The following is a 25,419-nucleotide window of genomic DNA, read 5'->3' as shown; positions in this document are numbered from 1 at the left end:
GATCACGTAAGATGTCACAATTAAAAGAGCCGTGAAATTATATTAAAGATTGATTTATTATATAAAAATAATTATATAAACATACTATAATATAACTGTATTCATAAACGTAAGACAGGCTGTATGCTATACAACAAACGCAATATTTACTAACCTTCCTACTGGTCACTATGTTAACTGATGCTATATCGAGAATATTAGTGACATCTAGCGACAGAAAGTCGTTTGACAGCGCAGTAGCCTACTGTACACATTTGCCGAATTTTATGATGATGATAAAATAGATGCATTAATTAATTTATTAATATTTTACATGTAAATAGTCTCCACAAAAATTGTGCTTCTTGCTGGAAATTTTTTACAATTTACTGTGCCACTTTGTATATATGCTACTAATGGCATTGTTAAGAGAGTTGGTGTTCACGTGAGAAAATAAAACTCCCAGCTTTACTTTTTCTGTTTAAAATCTCTGAAGCTCTGTTTCCTTCACAGCCATAAGGTGGAGACATAGCCTACACTAATTCTGCATGAATAAAAGGCAAGTAAACATTGCTATTAAAGGCTGATTTTTACCCTTCCCATTGTTTATATTTTCAATCCCACCTGCAACTCACGACACTGATATAGTTAGGCCTTTTTTAACGACCCGATACGAAATTAAAGGCGGTAGAGGATGAGAGTGTTCTTTTGAACTGAGTTGTAAATAATGAGACAGATCAAAATGTGCAGAAATGTTTGGGATAAACCTTGAATTATGAGGATTTGCGATAGCCTATGTGTGAATTAGGCAGCTAATTTTTGAACGAGTAGTATGTAATCTTCTCACTACTTTATTTATAATGATTATTTTTGTACGGTAGCCTATATGCTGTTATTCGGCCGTGTTTATGGGGACTCTCTAAGGGGGAGGAAACTGGGTGTTGGCCCTATTTTTTTTTTTCTTCAAGTCGACTGAATCAAGCAGCAGTAACACAGACGGGGATTGGAGTTCAGTCTGCGCGAGCGCTGCATAACGGCTGCTACATCGAGACACTCCCGGCTTTAAACACATCCTTCAGAAACCGACACCATGGGCGTGGAAGGCTGCACGAAATGCATCAAATACCTGCTCTTCTTCTTCAATTTCATCTTCTGGGTAAGTGGTCGTTCATTTTATGCGAAGGTCCTGCGTGTGGCCTGAGAAACCGCCGTTGGATTTCTGTACTAAGAGGTTTGTTTAGCCTTGATGTGTTCATCCGTCAAGAACAGAAATTAACCTGCGCCGCTGAGGACTGAAACGAAGATGGTCCTTTAACTTCTGCTATGACTAATTCACCTCAGATTAAATAGTTTTAATGACGAAAACAAATAAAATAACGGACGAGGGGCGAGGAGTCCAGCAAAAAGATTTCATTACAGCTCTCGACTATTAAAACTCCCCACAAAGGCTAGTCTCATGTTTATTATACCCGTCAAACTTACTATTTTCTTTTCCTTATGTTTTTAATTCCTCAAAACTACGCTACTATTAATGCTTTAACATTTCACACTCGGCGACACAATGAATTAACAAAGTAGCGCAGTAATAAAATTGGTGTTGTCTGCTCCCTACCACTCGCTGTAGTTTGGAATAGAACCTGGAAAAGTCAATGGCAATAAAATATTCCACCCAGCCAAACCCTGTTGAGAGTTTTATTTCATCATGCCAGTGTGTAATAGTTATATTAGTCATGTGTACTAGTCACGCTCCTTCTTTAATTTCAAAGTGGGTTCTCTGGCTCGTTAGCTTTTAGGTATTTAACGTTACTCTTACTAAACAGTCTAGCTAGATATCAATCAGAATGGATTTCTTTAAAGTGTACAGTGCTCCGGTTTATGTCTTATTTACAGCACTTTCTAAATTGTTAGTCAAGCATTTACAGTGTCTTCTTAAAATCTGGTTGATACAAATTAGTCTCTTGGTAGATGATTTCAATACCAAAGAAATAAAAAGAGCATTGTGGTACTGCATTGATAATTATGTAAGAAAGTATCACAGGATGAGTTCTAAATGATAAGTGCTAAAACTAAACTCTTCTTTCCAGAAAGTGCATCATGAACAGTATAGTTGCAGTGTTTAATCCCGTACACACCAAGAATGATAACTATCGGCACGTCCAAAATGGTGTCTGAGTACATTGTCTGAGAAATAAATTTTCGCCTAGTAGGGAAGTATGCAATTTCGGACGCAGCTTACGTCCATTTGTAAAGTCCACTCAACAGCTTTAACAGTAATGACACAATATCGCTGGAATAACTTTCATAATGTTTTTTTTTCCCCCACCCAATATTAAAGAGCTTGAGCATTTAAAGCAGTGGACAACCTATTAACAGTGTGCGTTAGAATGAACAGATTGTCCGTTGATGTGTATGCAAATACAGTTATCTTTGTACTTATCGTTCACGATGTGAACGGGCCATTAGGCACATTGAGACACTAATTGTTAAAGCCAATATGAACCTTGTGGCGAAACAAGAAACCAACTTCACCATAAAGCAGAGGCATATTTTCCCGCTGGCTAATGGGTTTAACACCCATGCTGATTTCTCTACAGGCCCAACAGGTGGTGAGACCCCTCTTGTGTCAATGAACATGGCAAAACAGCATGATGGCTTCCTAACTTGAGGAATTTTGCTTTGAGAACTGACCCAGAGAGATGGTGGTGGAAAAATACCTATAAAGAGGGTGTTAGATCTAAGAGTCCATCGCCAAGCCCATAGGATGAGTTTGACAGTACATTGTGGTTAATAGAAAATGGGTGCGGGGGGTTGACAGAAGGTCTGGGCCTTCTACATCTGAGCCTCATGCTTTGAAATGTCAAGTATTCTACAACCACCTCAGACTGGGTCATTGGCCAAAAATAGAAGCCACACCAGACTGCTGGCAACAGAAGGGAGATGTGTGAGAAGGGGGCTCTGACTTTAAGACCCTTACACAGGCTGATAACTGTGTGTGTGTGGGAGGACGGATACTAATTTCTTCATGTTGCAGGAAATATTAAGCAACATGGTGCAAAATATTTTTCGTATACTCTATCCATGGCATTGGCCTCTACTGGTTTACCTTGGCAACCAACGCATAAAAGATGAAAAAATAGTTCATAGCTGGCTTCCTGTGACGAGTAACCTAGAAATAGAGTTAATTGTAATAAAGAAAAATTCTTTAATAAATCTGCTACTTCAAGATCAAGCTGATCAGAGGAACGCTTTATGGTTCATAGTTAAATAGCTTTATGTATATTTTGAGGGCTACTATATGTCTTTTAAGCAAAATGGTTACTAAAACTAATGATGTATGGTTTATTAATATGGTCTTTGGTTGTGTATAGTAATTATTCCTAGTAAATGGATAGTTTACATGGGCTTGCTGTTACAGTACATGCAAATTTCAACATTCAGCCTCATGCATTTAAGGAAGTGTGTGTTGTTCTGAAATAAGTGCCTACTTATTACTTCTATTTAGGCTATTATTATAATTCAGAATAATTATATTTGTGTATTTGCATAAACCTTGTGACTGTCCGATATTATTCTTCCCCTCAGGGTCATACTTCCTTCCCTATCAGTAAGGTAATTCTCAAAATATTGATGTTTTGCTCTGCAGAAATCCAGTAAAACCCTTGGGGAAAATAAAATCTAAAACACTGTTGACCAGACTGCAGATAATTTAAGCATGAGAACTAGATTGTTGACATATGTAATTAGTTTAAAAAAATTGTATGTTCTTGTGTTTCCCTGAAAACACGTTACAGATGCTACAGCTGATACGCTCAGGTTTTATGTAATCAAGCTTAAACCCCATTTTTGTACATGTTTGTGGTGATGATGATCATCTCAGTGGGTAACTCATCTCAGTGCTCATCTCAGATAACACCAAAGCCAATGTTTTGATTCTCAGTGAGTTAAAATGTACATCCTAATTGTAAAGTTAGTCACACAAAAATGTCTACCAAAAGCATAAATGTAAATGTATATCTGCACACTGACTACTTACCTTCCCTTACTGCTCTTTTGGGTTTGTCTCGAGTCAGTCACTTCCTAGTTGTGTTGTCAATCACACTCTGTAGTTTCTGCTTTGATGACATTAGATTTTGTGTAATAATATGAAATGTTACATATACGTTTTCTAAGTGAGTTTGCCATTCATAATTAAATAGTTGCATACCATTTTTTAATGGAATGTTACAGTGTTTATTATAAATAATTTATCTGTGCACATCTTTTTTCAGATAAATTATGAGCCCTCTTAATTTTAGTCAAAAACATTAATGTGCCCGTCTTCTCACAACAACATTATATACATTGCCATGAGGTCGGGGCAGTAAGGTTGTCTAATTTCACTCCAACAACCTGTCACTCACATGAAATAATTTAAGTAGTTAGCAAACTATCCAATCATTTCCCAGTAGATAAAATCAAATCCCATCCATTTTTTTTCTCGTTCGAGAAGCTTTGTCACCTAGATAAAAGTCACAATAGAAAATAAAGATAAAAGATTGCAATTGCAGTTTCATGCCGATTTAGGATTATCTGTTTGCACTCAGCTAAAGTGTTTTTTTAGCTTGCTGTTCATACCACAGTTTTAACCGTAGCCTTTTACCACCAACATTTTGTGATTGTCAGTTCTGCAATGATTGATTAGTCACTGTCCATGCTTTTTCTGTGTAAATAGGCCATTTATTGTTTTTAAAATTCACAATTAAATAACAGAAAAGGTTGTAATTCAACCAGTAAAAATTTTTATGAGCATACTCAGCTTTAATTTAAAAGTATTATAGCGTGGATTTCCATATTATTGCCTGTAATAGATTGTAATAGGGCCAAATATCCTGTAAGACAAATAGATTATTAATAAATTAATCCTTGTGTTAAGGCTCTGCAAAATAAATTGCATTTCATGCTTTTTCCTACATAAATTCAGTTAAAGTATGGAAACTGAGAAAGGAGAATGCCCCCAGATCGCCCCACAATAATTATGGCTTATTTTGGTTATAACTCCCCCTGACACCTCTGGTCAACTGGAAACTCTGGTGCTTAGGGGAATTTCTGTTTACTCAGATATTCCCGAACTCATTATAAGTGAATATATGTAATGTGGAATCCACTGAAGACAGGTTGCTTGAAGTGACAGAACTTCTCCATGAACCATCATTTTAAAACCTCTCCCTTTGGCTGGCCCTCTGTTTACTCAGTTGCTAAGCAGCAGGCTGTCTGGAATGGGCCTATCTAGCCTTTGGAGAGAGTGAGAAAGACAGAAAGAGAAATGGAAGGAACTCTTTCTCTCACTCTTTTACCCTCTGTGGAAAAGGTTTTTCTCCCCTGTTTTTAGCTGGAGAGAAGGTTCCTTTTTCAGAAATTGTTTATAGATAAACAGCCTCACACAATATCCAGCATGCTAATGCACAAGCTTAGACAAATTAAAGGAATTAGTTCACTTCCAGAATAAACATTTCCTGATAATTTACTCACCCCCATGACATCCAAGATGTTCTTGTCTTTCTTTCTTCAGTCACAAAGAAATTAAGGTTTCTGAGGGAAACATTCCAGGATTTTACTCCATATAATGGACTTAAATGATAGCCAACAGGCTGAAGGTCCAAATTGCAGTTTCAATGCAGCTTTAAAGGGCTCTGCATGATCCCAGCTGAGGAAAAAGGGTCGTATCTAGCAAAATGATCTGTCATTTTCTTAAAAAAATTAAAATGTGTATAGGCTACTTTTTAACCACAAAGGCTCATCTTGCACTAGCTCCACATTACGCATTACATAGTCACGTTGGGAAGGTCACGTGTGACATAGGTGGAAGGGCCAACTCAGTGTTTACAAAGCAAACGTGCAATGAAAGTCAAAAGCCATTTACAAAAACAATTAAAACAACACTGTCAGACGATTTTAGAGTTGGAGGTGAAAGTGAGATGGAGTTTTTCGTATTAGTATTTTGTCATACTTTTGTATGTATTTGTCCATTCAATTAATAGTTTTCATTTCAGTTACTGATAACTAGGGCTGGGTGATATGAGCAAAAATTAATATCTCTGTATTTTTGGGCTGAATAGCGATTTACGATATAGCTCAGCATTTTCTACATTTTTAATACACTTACTTGTTTGTTTAAAAATCTACATCACATTTATTGTCCAACTACAAATATTTCAGCAAAATGTATATTTTATTTAGAATTATAGTGCTCCTGCTATCATTGCGCTCAATCTGTTTGGCGCGCATGAACACAGCGGCGCTCATTCTAAATTAAGTCTGTGAAGCTTAGCGGAGAATCACAAAGCAGAGGGCTTATACATTTCTGGCAGCAAAATGGAAATATTTGCATGACATTATTACATTTGCAAACAGTGAGTATACCAGTGAAATGTAAGTATTGCATTAAGGAAAACGCCACATCTCAAACACATTAAACAGCGCGAGCAGCATCTCCGTCAGCAGCACATGCAGCCTTTCTGTCAGAGCATCTGGCAGGGCGAGCCACTTTAAACTATACGTAACGAAATATATAATATAATGTTTAGAACAAACTGGTTGATGCACTTTCTCCGCAGCAGCTCAGTCTGTGTCCTTTGCTATATTTTCAGATGCGCTCGTATCAAACTACTATATATCGATATAACCGGTATTGCCTCATACCGTATAAAAAATATATCAATATATATATCAATATATCGTACAAACTCGATATACCACCCAGCCCTACTGATAACTAGGGATGGGTACCGAAACCCTTCTCTTTGGAGTGTTACAAGCTCTTGGTGCATAAAGAAGATCTGTAAAGTTGTAAAAGACTAAAGTCTCAAATCCAAAGAGATATTCTTTATAAAAGTTAAGAGTCAACCACCCCTACCTAAAACGGCTCATTCTAACACGCCCCCACATCTCTACGTCACAATGTGGGAAGATTTGTATAACGTTGCCCAAATGTTCACACAAAGAAAGAATTTTCCATTCAAAAGAATTGATTCTTGCTGTTGCCGCCGCCGCCATGTCGTGGAGACGCTGAGTGTTTCGTTGTGAAAGCGAAACTACTTTGTTTGGTCTTCCAAAAGAGGACACAACTAAAAATTAGTATTTAAGTTGTATCTACAACACTGTTCCAGAACAGTTCAACCCAAATATTCAGATGTGTGCAGCGCAGTTTACAGAGGACGAGGACTGTTTCCTGGAAGAGTAGCCTACAATGCCATTGTCTGTTTCTATAATGTGGGGCAATTCCAACTTTGCAAGGACAGTCTGGCGCTTCTGACTCACAGTCTATAAGTAAATTTTTTATATTTAAAGAATTTGCTACTGATGATTCAAATGCGAGTTTTGAGCAGTGTAGAGTGTGGCGTGATACGCAACACAACGTGTAAAAAGACAGTATAAGTCATTATAATCAGTAATTATGTCTCAACTGGATGCAACAAATGCCTCATTTGTAATGAGTTTTATTGTTTTTGTCTCATCGCACCGGGACACAGAGCATCACAGTATGGTAAGGGGCGTAACATTTCCATCAAACGCTTGAGGTATTCAGCCAATCACAACTCACTGGATAACTGGCCAATCAGTGTACACCTCGCTTTTCAGAATGATGAGCTTTGTAAAAATGTACGTGTTTCAGAAAGGTGGGGCATAGAGGAAAAACAATAATGTACAGTGTGTGGAAAATTATGTGTTTTTTGAACCTTAAACCACATAAACACATTGCATTACACCAAATACACAACATAATGTTCTTTTTAGCAACACCATATGACCCCTTTAAATGTATGTTACTATGGGAGACCAATGCTTAATTAAAAAAAAAAAAAAAAAAATATTTGATTTTGTTAATGAACAAATATTAACCTCTGCATCCTAACTCAGGCTACTATAAAATGTGCATTTCTAAGAGACAAAAAAGTGATATTAATAATATCAGGCAACCCAAACCTGTTTCTTGATTTGAAACAATATCACTCATTAGAACATGCAGAAACTAAGAAATTAATTTTTCTATTTAGATATTTATTTAAAGAAAAATTAATGCTCTGGTTTCTTTCACTTTGGAGCAAAAATCTGGCTTTAAACTTGAAAGAAATAAAGATTTGACATTTATCGTGATAAGTTAATAATAATATTATAATAATAAAAGTTGATAAGCAGTTAAATGTGTTGGTTTTACACACAAAGAAATGTGTAAGCATTTAATAAGTCCAAGAATAAAATGATTAATTTACTTAACATGTTAAATTTGATTTACAGAACTTTTTGTGCTGTTTTCTATAAGTTTGACTTGAATAAAGAGAGAAAACTTGCACTTAATCTTTTCACAGGCATTTTGTTTTCATAGTTAGACAGATATCGTGATGTATTGTTATAGGATTGTTTAGCAATATATTGATTATCGCATAATCGCTGTATTCGTGATATTTTCGTATCGTGAGCCATGTATGGTGATTCTTACCCTGCGATTCCTAACCCTACTGCACACTGGTGCATTTACAAATAGATGTTTTATATTCATTTCATTAAATATTTATTTTACATTTCAGAATATAAAGCAATGTTAATTCAGCTCTTAATTTGTGTCTCATATATATATGATACAAAAAGTACCGATAAGTATACCGTTAAAGTACCAGATCGATAAGCAGTATCGGTAAGAGTAGTAATACTGTTAAAACCTTAATGATACCCATCCCTACTGATAACAATTGTTATAAATGCTCAAAATCCTCTGTCTTGATTTTGTAGAAGAGGGCTGTGGTTTCTTTTTACATGAACAGGTGTGAAAGACCAATGACCATGGGAAAAAGCATTTAGACAGAAGAGAAAGTGCTCAGCGCTTCTCTCATGATCCTTTATGGGGAATGTGGTGTGTAAGAACCGCACCAACTAATGCCTTTTAGTTTGACCTGGGGTAAATAGCTGTGGCGATGCAGCTGTTCACAGATGAACTGGTGCGAGTGTTGGATTCTTGACTGAAAGGGGAACAGAGCGAGAGAATGGAAAGGAAGTAAGTACGAGTTCTTTGTTTTCACAGCCAGAGCTGAGCGTTTTGCCCGTCCCATCATTCCTACTAATGGTTTTGCTCTGTCTCACATTCCCGGTACTCTCCCCTGTGTGGTGTAGCTGGATCTCTTTTGCTTCTAACGGCACCAACCAGGTTCTTTGTGGTCACTAGTGCTCTTTATCTGCACACTGCATTTCTCCACAACGCATTCCTGACGAGATCCAGCTGCTCTCACAGGGCCCAGCTCTTATCTGATTTGACAGTGATTTCACTGTAAATAAAGCTGCATAAATAAAGCCAAATAACCCTGCTGCTTTTCACGCAGTCGCCCCTCCCCCACCCCAAACTTTCCCGCATCTCCCTCTTTTCTTTTCCCCCCTTTACTCCCCTTAGCCACAAGAGTCTGTGAGCACACTCTCTCGTGAATGTGCCATGTGTTTATGAGCCTCACTCAAATGAATTCTCATCACTGTGAGCCATGTGAAGAGAAAAGCGGACTCAACCATACTGCTTAGGCGTACAGTGATGTTTTGATATTCTTAACCCTCAGCACTGTGGGCCTCTAGATGGGGTCTGTAACAAGATCCCTCTCTCCCCCACCTCACAGAACGTGTCTCTCTTTCTCTTTGTTGAATGGAAAATAAGCAGACTACAAGAAATAGATGCAAGGAGACTGACAAAATGCATCCACACACCACTTTAAGAGTCAAGATGAGGAAGAAATTTGTTGAAATATGTGAAAGCTTAAAAACTTGCTGGTTTCGTTTGTGTCATTAATAACAGTGCGACCAAATGTGTTAAAGCATTTCTTTCTCTCTGTGTGTTTTTTTTTTAGCTTGCTGGTTGTGTAATCTTGGGGGTTTCACTCTGGCTTCGTCATGACAATAAAACAAGCAGTCTTCTCGAGCTGAAGTATGAGGGCACAGAACCACCCAGCACCTTCTACATCAGTAAGATATCAGTTTCTCCATTTACCCTTATTATCCTCTTTTCTCATTGCGTCTCATTTATTTTCCATCTCTCATTCCTCAGTCTCTGAACCCAGTCTGAAATCCTACCGCTTTATGTGGTCACATAAAGTGACTTGACTTTAACAAAGTCTCGTATGAATAATTTGAATACATTAACCAGGATTAACTGTGTTCTCAGTTTTTCCTATGGGTGGTAAGCATGTTCTAATTAGCAATGCACTGAAATTTTGGCAACTGAAAATATTTTTGGGGAAAAAATAAGATTTTTCAGTTTTGGCTAAATGGTTTTGGAGTGCTGAAATCATTGTCACACTTCATTTAGACTATAAATGATGCGAATAGCAATATGTAAAATTTGTTCAGCTGAAATATTGAGAGGCAGCTCGTTGCCGAAGAACTTTACTAGGAATTGTTTAATTTATCACCTAGTACCTAAAGTTACTTACTGTTCTCAGTTTCAGTTCTGTGCATCACTAGTTCCAGTATTTTCAGTGAGTGAACAGGCACACTGCCACTAAGAATAAACACAGCAGTGTTAAACACAGATGAAAGTGAAAGTGAAAGTGACGTGACATTCAGCCAAGTATGGTGACCCATACTCAGAATTAGTGCTCTGCATTTAACCCATCCGAAGTGCACACACACAGAGCAGTGAACACAAACACACACTGTGAACACACAACACCCGGAGCAGTGGGCAGCCATTTTTTTATGCTGCGGCGCCCGGGGGAGCAGTTGGGGGTTCGATGCCTTGCTCAAGGGCACCTAAGTCGTGGTATTGAAGGTGGAGAGAGAACTGTACATGCACTCCCCCCACCCACAATTCCTGCCGGCCCGAGACTCGAACTCACAACCCTTCGATTGGGAGTCCGACTCTCTAACCATTAGGCCACGACTCCCCCTGCTGCTCTTGACCGTTGATTCCTATTGCATTTTTTTTATTTCCTTTGTTTTTAAGTGGCACAAAGATCCATTTTATTACATTTATACAGTATGTGTGTTAAAGGAAATAAAAAAAGGAAGAGAACTTTTGCTCAATAAATATTTAGCTCACTGGATAACTGTATTTGTGAGGAGCAGTGGACCCAGCAGTGACTCGCACCCAAATTAATTTAGCAATTTCACCCACAAGGGAAGTCAGTTGAACCACAAAACAGAAGAAATCCTAACTTTTAACTTATGGTTAACTAGCTGATGGTTTCCCTTAAGAAAAAGAAGTTTATTCAAGTTTGCTATTAGTATACTTCTTTTAAACTAAAAATAGGAAAGTATGCTTTAAGTTTACTTTTTATGTACTTCTCAGAAATGGGCTTTATCTACTTCTCAGAAATATACTTAAAATGACATTGAAGTATACTTGACTTATACTTACAAAAAGTCTAAATATACTTGAACTTTACTTAAGTATACTTAATAAAATAAACTTGAAGTATACTACTTTTTGGTAAGGGTTTGTGTCCGTGTAGAAGGTTTAAAAGTTTTGCACTTTAGTTTCCACAACAGTATAGATGGTTCAGTGATTTTCCAAATACAAATCTGTAGATCACTTGACTTCCATGGAAAACTGATTGGATGGTCCACCTGGACATTTGGGAGGTCAGAAGTTAGTGTCAAGGGCTCTTACAGATGCACAAGTGGGCTATTTCTGATGGTGACTGTAAAAAGCATTTTGTTTATTCAGGAAGGCCTTGTGCCTGTCAAGGCACAGAGGTTAACAAGTGGGTAAACAATTCTCCAGTTCATGTCAAAGCTATTATAAGACCTTACTGAGGCCTGGATTTCAAGAGAGAAATCTCTTATCTGTAGCTGAAGTGTCAACAAAAAGTATTTAAAGGAATAGTTTATTCATCTTTTTGCCATTTTAATGACATTTTTTCTAGAGAACTTTTAATGCCTTGCAACATTGCAACATTGTGCTTATTATTATTCTTATTGCAAGTTATGCTGATTTAAATATGGCACCACCAAGGCTGGCTTGACATAGTTGAGTCATGTTGGCCAAAAGTCCCCCAGGAAGCACCCACTACTAGACTGTGGATGAATTGCTACCGGGTCGCAAGAACGTCCTGCGAAAAATGTGTATAGATATGACACTGTTATTTATTGCGTGTTAATGATTGTTCTTATTATTCAGTATGTTCGTTGTATGCGATTGATATGGAGTAGCAATTGGACGATTTCATGTTAAATAAGTAAATGAAAGATCTTTTCTGCTCTGATCTGTCACATATTAGGGCTTAAATGGATCGCAGTTGATCCGTTTTTACGTATGGATAAAACCCTATACTGTTTGGCACAGATGTGATTCGCAGATTAATTTGCCAATTTACACATTCAAGCAATTTTAAACCACAAGAATAAGAAACGAACGAGAGTTCAATTCCAAACTCACGCACTGTTCTCGCACACAATCAAAGCGCACTCAAGCATATAGAGACGTGTTTCAGACAGAACGGAAATACTGAGTTGCATAGGCCTGTACATGTATGTACACAAAAAATTGTCATTGTGCTTTAAATATTTTTTTTTTCTTGCTTATCCAAAAAAATATTTAGATCTGTGACCCCTTTCCTCTCTTATCCATTGGTGTTTAAGGCTTGCCAGAGTTTTTCAGCTAGTTTACCTTGCCTGCTTTATGGAGAATACATGGCTCACACTCATCCAAAAGTGAAACCTAGTATTTTCTACATGTTTGTTAATGAGCATATAACTAATGGAAACAGGAAAATCTAGTTTAAAAGACACAATTACACAGGGTTTGTACTATATGTTCTTTTTCTCTGTGCCACTTTCCCAATCCCCTACCCCCATCATACACATAACACACTCATTTTTTCTTTCTTCTGGAATGCAGAATATTATCTCTGTTTTGCTCAGTTGGAGATATTTTTGCAGCTATGTGTGCTGAAGGGAGGAGTTTAATACATGTGGCCCTGCTAAGGGTTTGGAAAATGTGAAATTCCCAGTGAGTCATGTTAAGTATTTCCTAAACATTTAAGGCTGGATGGTTACAGACGTAACTAACTGTGTGTTTATGTGCATGTACATGTGTGTTTATGTGCATGTGTGTATAAGTGAATATAGCTTTTACAGTACTGCTAACACCCCTCGCTGGGTTGCTTGAAACAAAATATTTGTGTTTCATATCATTTGAAACTCATTTTGAACCACTATTAATCACAAGCTAATTGTAGTTTATAAGAGTTTTAAACAAAGGTTTGCGAGTAGCATGTTTATCTAATCCTGCCAGTCACTATGCATGAATAAGCATGCATAAATGGCTGCTTAACTCACTCCAGTGACAATTCTTCAGGCATCCCATCACCACCCCATCTCCACCTTTGTGTCAATTAAATTACTGATTCATGTTTAAGTTCAGGGGAGTTAGAGCTTGAGTCCTCAATCATGAACAGCAATCAATTTCAATTTCAAAAATCAAATATAGTTTAAATATATACAGTCAGGGCCAAAAGTTTTGGCAGTGACATAAATTTTGTGTTTTGCTTCAGTATTTGTAAATGATGTTTCTATGGTATACTGAAAAACAATGATAAGCATATCATAAGTTTTAAAGACTTTTATTGGCAAAAAAATATATATAATGAGTCAATATTTACAGTGTTGACCCTTGTTCTTCATAACCTCTGCGATTCACTCTGGCATGCTGGATATTAGCTTCTGGGCCAAATCCTGACTGATGGTGATCCATTCTTGCCTTATTAGTTCTTGGTGTTGATCACAATTTGTGGGCTTCTGATTGTCCACTCGCCTTTTGAGGACTGACCACAGGTTCTCTATGGGATTGAGATCCGGGGGACCTGACTCCTTAGGAGGAGACATTTTTTTGTGTGTGTGTGTGAAAAGTTAATTTTTTTGGCCAATAAAGCTTTTAGCAATTATATAAATGCATCTGATCTCTCTACACAATAATCTAGAAACAATGTGATTGAACACCATAACAGCTTAAGCTGCAAACTTGGCAAAACACAAAATTTATGTCACTGCCAACACTTTTGGCCACTTGGTACTTCATCTCACAAAATAATTCTATGAACATGTCACATACATTAATAATGTTACAAAAGATTTTTATTTCAACCTGTTCTTTTGAACTTTTTATTCATTAAACAATCCCGAAAAAAAATTGTATCAAGATTTTCACAAAAATATTAAGCAGTACAACTTTTTTCAACATTTATAAAAATAAGAAATGTTTCTTGAGCACCAAATCAGCATATTAGAATATATTACATTGTAAATTATATTAAAATAATATATTTTGATCTAATGAAAGCAACCTTGGTGAATTTTTAAAAACTGAATGGTAGTATATGTATTTCTTAATAAACTAACATTTTCTTAATTCATAAAAATACAATGTTAATAAAATTTTTATTTTGAATATTAGCTGGAAAATATACAGATAAAGCCAAAATATAGAGACAACAAAAGAAAAAAGTAAAATTTCAGATAATGTCGTTTTTTTTTAAGATGTCAGTTTTTTTTTTTTTTTTTTTTTTTTTTTTCAGAAGAAGAAATGTTGTGGCATTTCGAACAAAATCCAGGCCAAAACTAAGTTTGTTTATAGTTTTTTTTTTTCCGGAGTTCAAAACAGCTTGCCAAAGCAAACTTTCCATAGCTACCATTGGTCGCTAAAAGTATACTGCTGCTCAGGTATTTCAAACTTCTTTTTACCCCTCTGAGTCAAAAAAAAAATTAACAAAAAAGAACTTTGTCATTAGTATATCAGGGCCTTAACCTTTTGACCATCAAGCACTAGTGCTTCAGCAGGACACAGCCCCTATTATAAAAGCCCAGCGGGTGGCCTGCATGATGTCTGGGAACAGCTGAGGGCTCAAGCACCATGGGAGTGGCAGTTGTCCGGGGCGGGGGGTTATCCTAACACGTGGAAACCTAATAAAGAATACTGTCAGAAAACAAAATACAGCTGCTTAGTTCTGTAAAGTAGCAGATCTGAAAGCAAAGCCAGAGAATCAGCAAATTCAATAGTTGTTTACCATGATATGACATGCACTTGGCAGAATAGTGAAATAGAGATTTAAGGGAATGACGCAATGCAAATGATGAATGACAGAATACAATTTAGAACTCAGGTTGAAACAGAACAAGTATTCTGTGATCTATTGTCTGTCTGCAAAGTGCAAAGATGCTATGTAAGGAGCTGCAGATGAAACATTACAGCTCTCAACATCTTAATGTGAGGAAATGGCCTGCAGCCAGCAGCTCTACACACCCTGTCTTGCTCTTTATGGAGTGTAATGTGAGAAAACACAAGTGAATCAGTGGTGGACGGCTCCAGGTGGGGAAGCTTTTTGCTCTGAATAGAATTGTGCTTGCTTTACTAGTCTCTTTAAAAGTCACCCCTTAATCTTATAGCTACAATATAGTATGCGATTAAAGAATAAGCACTCATAAATATTAAATAGTCAATCATTCATTTCCGTAAATCAGTGTTGTGATATTTACTACTCATGATTATGTTCTAGAAACATCCTCAGGTGAACATAAACTCTTTGACTAAAAACATCCAAAGACTCATAATTGTTTTTTTTTGTACAAACATTTGAGAATTTTTCCCTTTTCTTCTCTTTTCTTGAGTAATTCCCCGCAGCCACTGTGTAAGCCTCATGGTGGGGTGTGGTCAGTGCCTGCTACTGAGTGTGAAGGGTAATGAAACTGGCCCGGGTGACTCAATTATTCCATTATGGCAGGGGAGGGGTGTATCCATAGCAACTTAATTAGATGAGTGACAGCTGCTGTACTTAAACACTACAGTTTGGATAAGACTGGATTCAGGACTCAAACAAATGTGACATTAATACCATTAGTGTTTCTTCTAGCTTTATTGGCTGACTGGGTCCACAAAATTGCCAACTAATCATAAGGCTCAACATTAAGGAATTTTCTGTGGTCCCAGTCCTGTTTTACACTGATAACTTAAGTCTTATTAATAAAGCATCACTGTATAAAGGTCTGCTTTATTTGTGTACACTCACAATAAAAACAAAACATTGTGCTTTTGTAAAATAAAGAAAACAAACATGATGTTGCTTTCTGCCATTTGAGTTCCCATTCTGTGAACAAATTAAGCCTGTCACAAAAAAGAACTGAAACTCAGAATGTATAGGCTACGTTACGTGTCGCACTGATTTTTTCCCTTGTTTATCTGTAAACTTTTCCATTTTACAGACAGATGACGGAATGTATAATTTTCATGTGCTTTTAAGTCTTTCCATTTTATTATTACTACTGTCTGTTCAAAATAAACTAAAATATATATATAACATAATGTAATAATATTAAGTATTTTCACATCCAGGTGGATTTTTTTTAAACTTGTACTACTGTCTGTTCAAAATAAATTAAAAGAATCCGAGCATAGTAGATTTGGGGGTTTTTTCCCTGTTGTACCGAAATCGTATCGAACTGTGACCCCTGAAACCGAGGTACGTACCGAACCGAGGTACGTACCGACATCTGTGTACCATTCCACCCCTAATAGATACAAATATAAACATGAAGAGAGTGTAGTTGTTTTGATGCGATCGACCTGAGTTTGAATCTGCCTTTTGCCAGAAACTTTTTTTTCTCCATTTTCAAATCTCATATCGCATCAGAAAGGCATTTATTTTCAATAAAAATGAAGGAAATGATAGAAAAGTTGAAAATAAAGTATCGGGTAGGGTTAGGGTATGTGTAGGGAGGGCTTTATTGTCCCAATAAGGTGGCATTAATTTTTTAATTTGAATTACATTCAATACATTATTATTGCATACTGTTTTAATTTACTACAATATTGAGATGCAGATAATTGCCACTATTTGAAACAAGTAGTATAAATAGCATTTTATCATGGTATAAATAATTCTATAGCTATCCTATTTGCACTTGGTGTAAATAACATATCGCTAAGAAAATACTACTATTTTCACTTAGTGTAAATAGAATCTGTCGCTAAGAAAATATGTAAGTGGCTGCTGCCATTGATTTTTGATTCAATTTATTATTATTTTGATAATATTTAATCTTTTAAAATTTTACTTAATGTGAGTAATTGTAGTTTTTTTTAGTTGCAGCCCTGCATACATTTGTGTACCTATCACCAGGATCTACCAGTTATTTTCAGGCTTACAGACCAAAAATTTATTTCAAGTTAGTATTAATTGTTCTAATGCTTTGCTTTTCCATAAGAATGGCTTGTTTTTTCTTTTGTGAAAGGAGAGTATTAATGAAGCCAGTTTTCCAACTTTCTCCTTGCACTGTAGTAGTTACTGTCATAGTTTCTGGATATCATTCCATCAAATAATACCGTTAATGAGTGTCTTAAAAAAAGATTTAGGAACCAAGATGAGAATGCCGATTGTCATGTGCATCTTGTCAGTAACTTGCGTGACATGCATAGCTTGTCAGTGAACAATGGCTCTGTGTAGTAAATGACACTCCGTCTGAACGCATGTGATGGAGACAGTGTTAATTTCGTTAACGAAGACAACGACGAAAAATATTTGTTAACGAACTTTTTTCTGTGACTAAGATGAGAGGTTGACGAGCTAAAAATAATATCTGATGACGAAATTATGACGAAATTTATGCCGCGTCTTCATTAACTAGACGAGACTGGACTATAATATTATTTGAGGACCACCGGACGTTCAAAATGCATCCTATAGGCTATTGTCCTTCAAAATGTGCGTCCCTGACTAAGACTAACTCAAAAATGCCTGCCAAAATTACCACTGGATGGAGATTTATTACTAATCACAGAACTGGCTTTACTGACGAGATGATACAAAAATAGCGTTTGTAGGCTAGTTTGATAAATATCACAATTAATGATTGATGTTTAAGCATTTTAACACAAAAGCAGAGAAAGAGGTTGGTGTGTGTACACTGAAAATACAAATGTTATCCTAAAAATGTTCTTCATGTGGCAACATCTACATTTTTTTATTTTATTGAAGTTAAAAATTATATTAAACATCACTTGATTAACCTGAACACATTCGGTCACACCGACAAAACTTGGGTTAGATCAAGAAGAAACAGCTCCATCAGTAACAGCTGTGGGTTACCATGTTACTTTATTGTGTAGACACAATAGAGCAAATCAAATGTGCATGTTTGGACCTTCAAAGGCAAAGATGTTGCAGTGTGTGCAAAGGACACAAGTTACAGAAAACAGTCTCTAGAGGAAAAAAAAATAGAGGAAAAATCTGCTCACACATCCCAGCACCCCTCCTCCAACTACAGCTCCGCCTGCTGTCTGAGAACATGCCACCCACCCTCCCTCCTTCTTGTCCCTTTCTCTCTCTCTCTCTCTCTCTCTCTCTCTCTCTCTCTCTCTCTCTCTCTCACTCTCACTCTCTCTCACTGCAGCTTTTACTCTCACCATTACTTCCATTGTGGTTCAGCTATGAAGTCTGGCATCATCTGTTTGTGCTTAAAGTTTGCAGCATGTGCCCTGACTTTCCTATTCCCTTTTTACCCTTAAGGTGTGGTCACTTCAGCAAAATTTCACTTGTCAGTAGTGTGGCGATGTGTAGTACATAGCTAACACAGAAATTAATTTCAAACCAAGCAGCTTTCTAATGGCTCGCTCCGCGTGAACAGTATGAACTCTTTGGGAAATTTTGCACTCTCATCCAAAATTGCTTATGGTGTGAATTTCTGCAAATTTTGAAGGCTAAATGGTTCAACTGCCTATTTTCAGTGGTGTTGTGATGTATGAAGCACAGCTCACACAGAAGTCACTTTGAAACCAACCAGCTTTCTATTTGTCAACGTGACGAAAATTTCATTGCTCGCTTCCTCATGTGACATGCCCAGCTCTCTCTTTCTCTGCCTCACTCCCTCTTTCACTGGCCAAGACCCAGATGTCTGCTCTTCGAATAAACGAAAATAGCAGCTGCATTTGGCAACTTTTTTGCACTCACACATGAACTCAAACACTCTTTCCGAGACTCACTTGCACTCAGTAACTTGTTACAGTCTTCTCAGCTATTCGAAAGTAGAAGTAAAAGAAAAAGTGAAAGTGTGATACAGAGAGAGTTGGTGTGTATTATGCAGCTGTTCAGTATGCTAGTCACATCGTAGCACTCCATTCAGGCCTGTCAGACTGATAAATGGCCTGGTGGCAGTTCCTTTAGCCCCTTACCCACTGCAATTAAGTAAATGGAACCAGGATTCGGTCAGTCCCCTCCCACATCACCCCACACTGCAATGATTTTTTTTTTTAATATTCTCTTGCAAGGGAATGGGCACAGTCAGTAAATGACAGCAGGACATTTAGATGCTTTAAAAACAAAATTGAATTATGCTCTGGAGAATGAGTTTGTGTTAACAGCAGCATTAGAGTGTGTCTTTGTGAAGGCCGGAGTATGATAGAGGGGGCTGGAAGGACAAGATCAACTGATTTTGAAGAAGAGATGGAGAAACAAAGACTCCCAGAGCAAGGAATTAAAGTAATTTTAAAAAAGGTGATGCTGAACAGTTCTTTTTAGTGTGCCTACAATATAAGTACAATATCATGAGCATGCAGACATTAACAGTGCAGTAGTTATTGTGTACTGATGGTTTGATTTTGGGTAGGGAAACAACAGGTTCTGTGGAGGTAAAAACGTGTGTGCTGTATGTCCAGTATCTGCTCTGCATGGAGTGACTGACAAGAGAATCAGTCAATTGATTAAACCTGACAAAACTGCTTTTTAGAACAGTTCGCCAAATTGGATTATTGTTTTTATTGTATTTTTTATTATTTATTTCTGGAGAAATGAAACCACGCCTAAAGATGTTAAACTAAAAAAAAAAAAAAAATCCACATGACCAAATAACAGAAGTAAAAATGCAGAAAATGCATTTAAAAAATGTTAACCTAAAACTGTTCTTGATTTTGGGTAAGTAATCATAAATACATCAACAGGTTTATTGGATTATTGTTTTGTTTTATTTTATTTTGCTGGAGAGAACAAATAATATAGCTAATGGTGTTAATAAAACAAAAACATTAAATAACAATGGGACAAAAAAATTGTACAAAATAATATACAGAAGCTAACACGCAAGAGTTAACAAGTGTTGCCACAGTGAAAGATACAGTTGCAGGATAATTCATGCTCACATTTTCTGTGTGCTGAGTCACAGCGATGTCAGTGTGCGAATGCCTGATTGTTTCTTAAAAGTGAGATTTTCTGTTCTGCTTCTCAGTCTCTCTGTTCGCTGCCATTTGAGCATTCACACAAACACTGCAGCTGCACCCTATGGCCTGCTGGGGTTGCTATGGTTACAGCAGCTATCACTCAGCCTGTGTGATGAAAACACTGGCAAAAGAGGGAGTTTTCTTTCCTTCCTTCCTTTAACTCTTTTTTTCATTCTCTTTTTTTCCTTCTACCAGTGCACGTCATGTTACATAAGAATCCTGATTTGCTGTTGACTTGAGGCTTTTTTATGTGAATGAGGGAATGGAAACAAAAAGTTAGTATGACTTCCAAATGTTCTCCTTCACCTCAAAGTAATCTTGCCACCCCATTAAAGTGAGCACATAGTGCCTTCTGCTGGTCACGATGAAGTACTGCACCCTCGGTATATTTGAAAAAAAAAAAGCATTTCGACTGGATGACTCGTCAAATAAAGTTTGGTTATTCAGTGTAATTAAGCACATCTTTAAGCTCACTCTTTGATCCTAGTTTTGTTTAGGGATCTTGGAATCTCCTTTATGATAACACACATCATGCTTTCTTTCTTTCTTGTAGGTGTCTACATCTTGATTGCTGTCGGTGCTGTGATGATGTTTGTTGGATTCCTTGGTTGCTATGGAGCCATACAGGAATCCCAGTGTCTTCTCGGAACAGTGAGTAACAAATCCAATTCCAGCAAATTCCTCAAATCACATGATGCCAAACAGTAACCGGAAGTATATTTTAGTGCATTGACTGTAAAACCCCACTGTAAAAACAGTTCAAACTGTTTACATGGCTTTAGTATAAAAATATTAAACACAACCATTTTTAAGCATTTCAGTAATAAGAAATGTTTCTTGAGCTTATTGCTTATGTCACTGTCACTGTTATTGACATTGGCAACTCATAATTATTAGTGTCCATTGTAAATTAAGATACACTTTCATAGGTTAACTCATTAATAAGAACCTTATTAATAAATAGTGTAAAATGTAATAGTTTTACATTTAGGGACTTCAACTTTATTGCATTTCAAACCAGTTATAACATTTGTGCCCCTTGTATGCATCAGTTGTAAACTGGTGCATTTAATTTTAGTGAATATTTGTCAGTTACACAGAAACATGTATCAAAAGTATAAGATTTAAATCTGAATCCACATTGTTGTTAATTACGAATTCAGTGACAGACTCCTGACCATATACAGTACACGTCCCGTTTCTTTCTCTCCCACAGTTCTTTGCCTGCCTGGTCATTCTGTTTGCCTGTGAGGTTGCTGCTGGAATCTGGGGATTCATGCACAAAGACGAGGTCAGTTTCTCTGACACACATGCATACGCAGTGTCAAGCCGACACATACACATCTGTTTGCATATTTCTCTTTTTTTTTTCAGATCTCCAAAGAGATGATCACTTTCTATGACTCTGTGCATGACAGTGGCTTTACTGTTACAAACAGTGAGCAAAAGCAGGCTGCCATTACTGTCTTGAAGGTCTTCCATGAGACTGTAAGTAGACCTCACATTCTGAGGAGCACAACATTAATCAAGCTAACACAAACCCCCTCAAACCAAATAATAGTCCAGATGTTAAAGACATATTTCTAATCACTGTCATCTCTGGTTTTCAGCTTCACTGCTGTGGCAAAGGAGGCATTTTGTCAGTTGCTCAAATGTGGATCCAAGACAGCTGTCCTAAAGACATGACAATTCCTGAAGTATTAAGTCTCCCCTCAGTAAACCTTCATGTTGAAGTATTCTCATCCAAATTATCCTACATAGCATGACAATAACCTGTTTCTCCATTTTTCAGAGCTGTCACACCAAGATCAACGAGCTTTTCTCTGAGAAGATCTATTTGATTGGCATTGCTGCCTTGGTTGTTGCTGTTATCATGGTGAGTGAGTCTGAGTGTGTTTGTATTGTGGCCTGTGTGTTAAGTTATATTCCACTAGCGTATGATGTTACTTGCATCACATTTTACCCTTATTTTACTCTCTTTTTTTTCTTTTTAGATCTTCGAGATGATCTTCAGCATGGTGCTTTGCTGCGGCATCAGGAACAGCCCTGTTTACTGAAACAGAGGGGCAAGATAATTACCTTTAAAACATTAGCCAAAAAAATGATTTTGTTTTATATCTACCATCTCCTATTTTGTTTTGTATCTACCATTGTTTCCTAATGTAGTCAACCTATCCAGTTCCTGAAGTCTCAGAACAATTTGTGTGCATTTTTATTCAAATGTTGCCGTGGAACCACCAACAACTAGTCTGCTATTGTTCACGCTGTAGTTGGTAAAGACCAGCTGGGATCTGTAGACTTACACACACACACACACACACACACACACAGAGTATATTATCACATGAAGAATAGATACATTTATTTGCTTGTAGTTTTTTTGTGTTAACTGTTTAGTTCTGCTATTGCTATCGGTTAATATCATTCTTTTCGTATGTACATGTATAAACTGTATATATTTGCAGCCCTGTATGGCTCTTAAGCATGAATCTGATATTGAACGCTCTTGTCCATCTTCCTCTCTGATACTGCTGTTTCTATATTCAAGTTTCTTCCTGAGAAACCACTAAATAAACAGTGTTAGCTAGGTGATAGAGAAAGTCAGAATACAGTGCTTATTGGAAGTGAGAGTAAAAGGATTAAGAATGTAAAAGACCCAGGCATACTTCATTTTCCGAGTTCCGCTCCGTCTAGTGCACAGTTAAACGCGTAAACCATTCAAAAATACACCCCATTGATAGTGCTCGCTGTCCGAGCTCTCAAATCTCTCGGGCTGCACGCGGACAGTGTGAACTGTCATTAGCGGACAGTTCTGATGAAGAAAATTACGTCACACAGACTGTCAGCGAGCTGGTGCGGAACTCGGACAAGGAAAGTATATTTCAGGCTTAAACGTATTTAAGTTGTGGAGCACTACATTACTTATTACACAGCTCAGTCGTTGTAAAACTTATAAACTTATATACCGGGTTGGTCGTTGTGATTTTGCCAGGTAAAACATGTTCTTGGATCAACATTATTGTCCAAAAATATAGACGTAACCCAATCTCTACCCCTAAACCTAACCCTACCCATAATTTATTCCTAAAATCAGTGTGAAATGATAGCTGATTAACAAGGGTGTAAACCCTGATTGGCAAAAATGTTGATCCAGGAACATGTTGTAGGCCTACTTGGTGAAATCACACTCACCATACCGGGTTCTGTGGGTCAACAAGTTACGGCTGGAATACACTACACGACTTAAAATCTGAACAGATTTTAAAACAAAGGCATCAGAAACTAAACGACTGAGGATCATACGCTTGCAGACTTTAAAACTGCTCGGATCACAACAAACTCATGCAGAAACGTGTGCCTTGTTACAAGCTGACGCATGACAAATGAAAATCAGCTCAAAGTATTAAACGTTTTATATTTTCCAACTAGTCTAAAGCTAAAAATCATACACTACGTGCTGAGGTTTTCTTTGAAATCTGTCAACTCAAATTTGCAGACTGGCTCTGACTTTCGTCTACTAGCGTCAGCTTCTCCAGAATGTAAATCGGGGCAAAAATCGTGTAGTGTATTTCAGCCTTTAATGTCAGTCAACAGCACTTGGAGCACAATGTTGATTTCCACAAAAAATATTTCCACTTTTTTCAAAAACAGCAAAAATCTGGGTTAAAGTGAAGTAATGAGGCCGATTCGTAAACATTAAAATTTTCAATGTTTAACATGATTTTAGCTTGAAAACCTTACTTTAGCCTTTTCTTTATGACTTTAAAACTTAAAATTATTAGAACAACTTCACATCTCAAATAATATGCCAGCTTTAACAGATGCATTAATGTAAGTGCTTTTATAAAATGGCCCATTTCTGCTTTTTAATTCAGAAAGTTACATCATTCACTTTTAATTTAAGTGTCTGACCGTAGCATTGGTTTTTGCATTTTTTCAAGTGTCAAAATTAGTTTTTGTTGCAACATTACTCCATAAATGATAATTGAACTTAACCTGTGAATTGTATTGAACCTGGAATATTCCTTTAATGGCAGAAACGGCACCTATCAATGATCATTGTGTTTCTTATATGTGAGATCACATGGACGAGAGAGCTGATCCTAGATCAGCATTCTTGCTGTGGAAAGCCGAAAGCCTAGAGCTCCTGATGCCCACTACAATCTACAATCTCTTTCTTAATAATGTATTTTCATGGCCATCATTCAAAGTGTTGGACCACATGTATATACACTGCCCCAATCACTGAAGTTCTGCCCCTCTTTAAAATGATCCAAGCCATAGAGAGAATTCATGCATACCTACTAGCCTTATAAATGAAACACCCTATCCCTTAATCACTTAGCAAATCAGATTGATTCTCAATGGAACCGCCTATGTCATAACTGTGATGTGTTATATTATATCACCTGACTGCAAGATCCAAGGAGTTTGCGTGGTGCGTGTATGTATGTGCATGTGTGATATCTGTTGACAGTGAGCTCAGAAGGACAGGCTTGATTGGACTCTTTACTGCCACAGATGTAGTTGCTGTAATATCTTGTCGCCTTCACCAGGTGGCGCTCAAATACTATTCACTTTGAAAACTGCTGCCTACACCCTTACTATGCCTGTGTACATGTCTATCGTGTACTTATTCTTCTAGACCACACTAACACGAAGCGCCCTCATCCCAGATTCGTGATTTACTACTACTTTACATTATGCAACCCTGTCTTGTTAGCACATATTGCCTATGCTGATATGCTTAAAAACGTGTCTTGTAATATGTACAGCTATATAATATACTAATTACCATGTAAAGACAATGTATGCCTTTAATTGTGATATCGTTTTTTCTGGTACTTGCATAAAAATGCAGTGATTTCATTTGAAGCATGTACAAATTTTGGGGGTCCTGACGAGACGAGCATGATCTTCTAACTATTAAATATTATGAAGGTGAAACAGTTGTTTATGGAATTAACTAAATAAAACTGTTGTGTTGAAAGGATCTCATACTCATCTGATACCCAAACAGACAATTGTAACTCAAGCTCTCTTTACCCTGACACGCCAATTATAGATTTTGGTCTGGTTTTGTTGCTCAAATATTTAGAAATTAAATGTATTTTACAAATAACATCTCTTCATTTTGTTCTTTTGTCTACATTATTCCCTTGTTGGTTGTAAATAAGAGATCTAAAAGTTCACTCCTAAAAATAAGAATGTTGTTGTCATCAAATATC

The 25,419-nt window shown here is 37.0% G+C and overlaps 1 protein-coding gene across 1 annotated transcript; it reads left to right on the top strand.

Moving 5' to 3' along the window:
- Positions 1 to 933: 933 nt before the first annotated feature.
- On the top strand, positions 934 to 25,313 carry LOC109078327 (CD81 antigen-like). The gene is made up of 8 exons (XM_019093631.2): positions 934 to 1,135; positions 9,840 to 9,954; positions 20,745 to 20,842; positions 21,408 to 21,482; positions 21,566 to 21,679; positions 21,802 to 21,888; positions 21,984 to 22,067; positions 22,186 to 25,313. The coding sequence occupies exons 1-8, from the start codon at positions 1,070 to 1,072 to the stop codon at positions 22,246 to 22,248; spliced, it is 702 nt and encodes a 233-aa protein (XP_018949176.1). The 5' UTR covers positions 934 to 1,069; the 3' UTR covers positions 22,249 to 25,313.
- The last annotated feature ends 106 nt before the right edge of the window (positions 25,314 to 25,419 follow it).

The sequence above is a fragment of the Cyprinus carpio genome, chromosome A7, assembly GCF_018340385.1.
Source record: "Cyprinus carpio isolate SPL01 chromosome A7, ASM1834038v1, whole genome shotgun sequence".
In the NCBI taxonomy this organism is placed as follows: domain Eukaryota; kingdom Metazoa; phylum Chordata; class Actinopteri; order Cypriniformes; family Cyprinidae; genus Cyprinus; species Cyprinus carpio.
The sequence above is the reverse complement of the archived record's forward strand: the minus strand, read 5'-3'. Positions and strand labels throughout refer to the sequence as shown.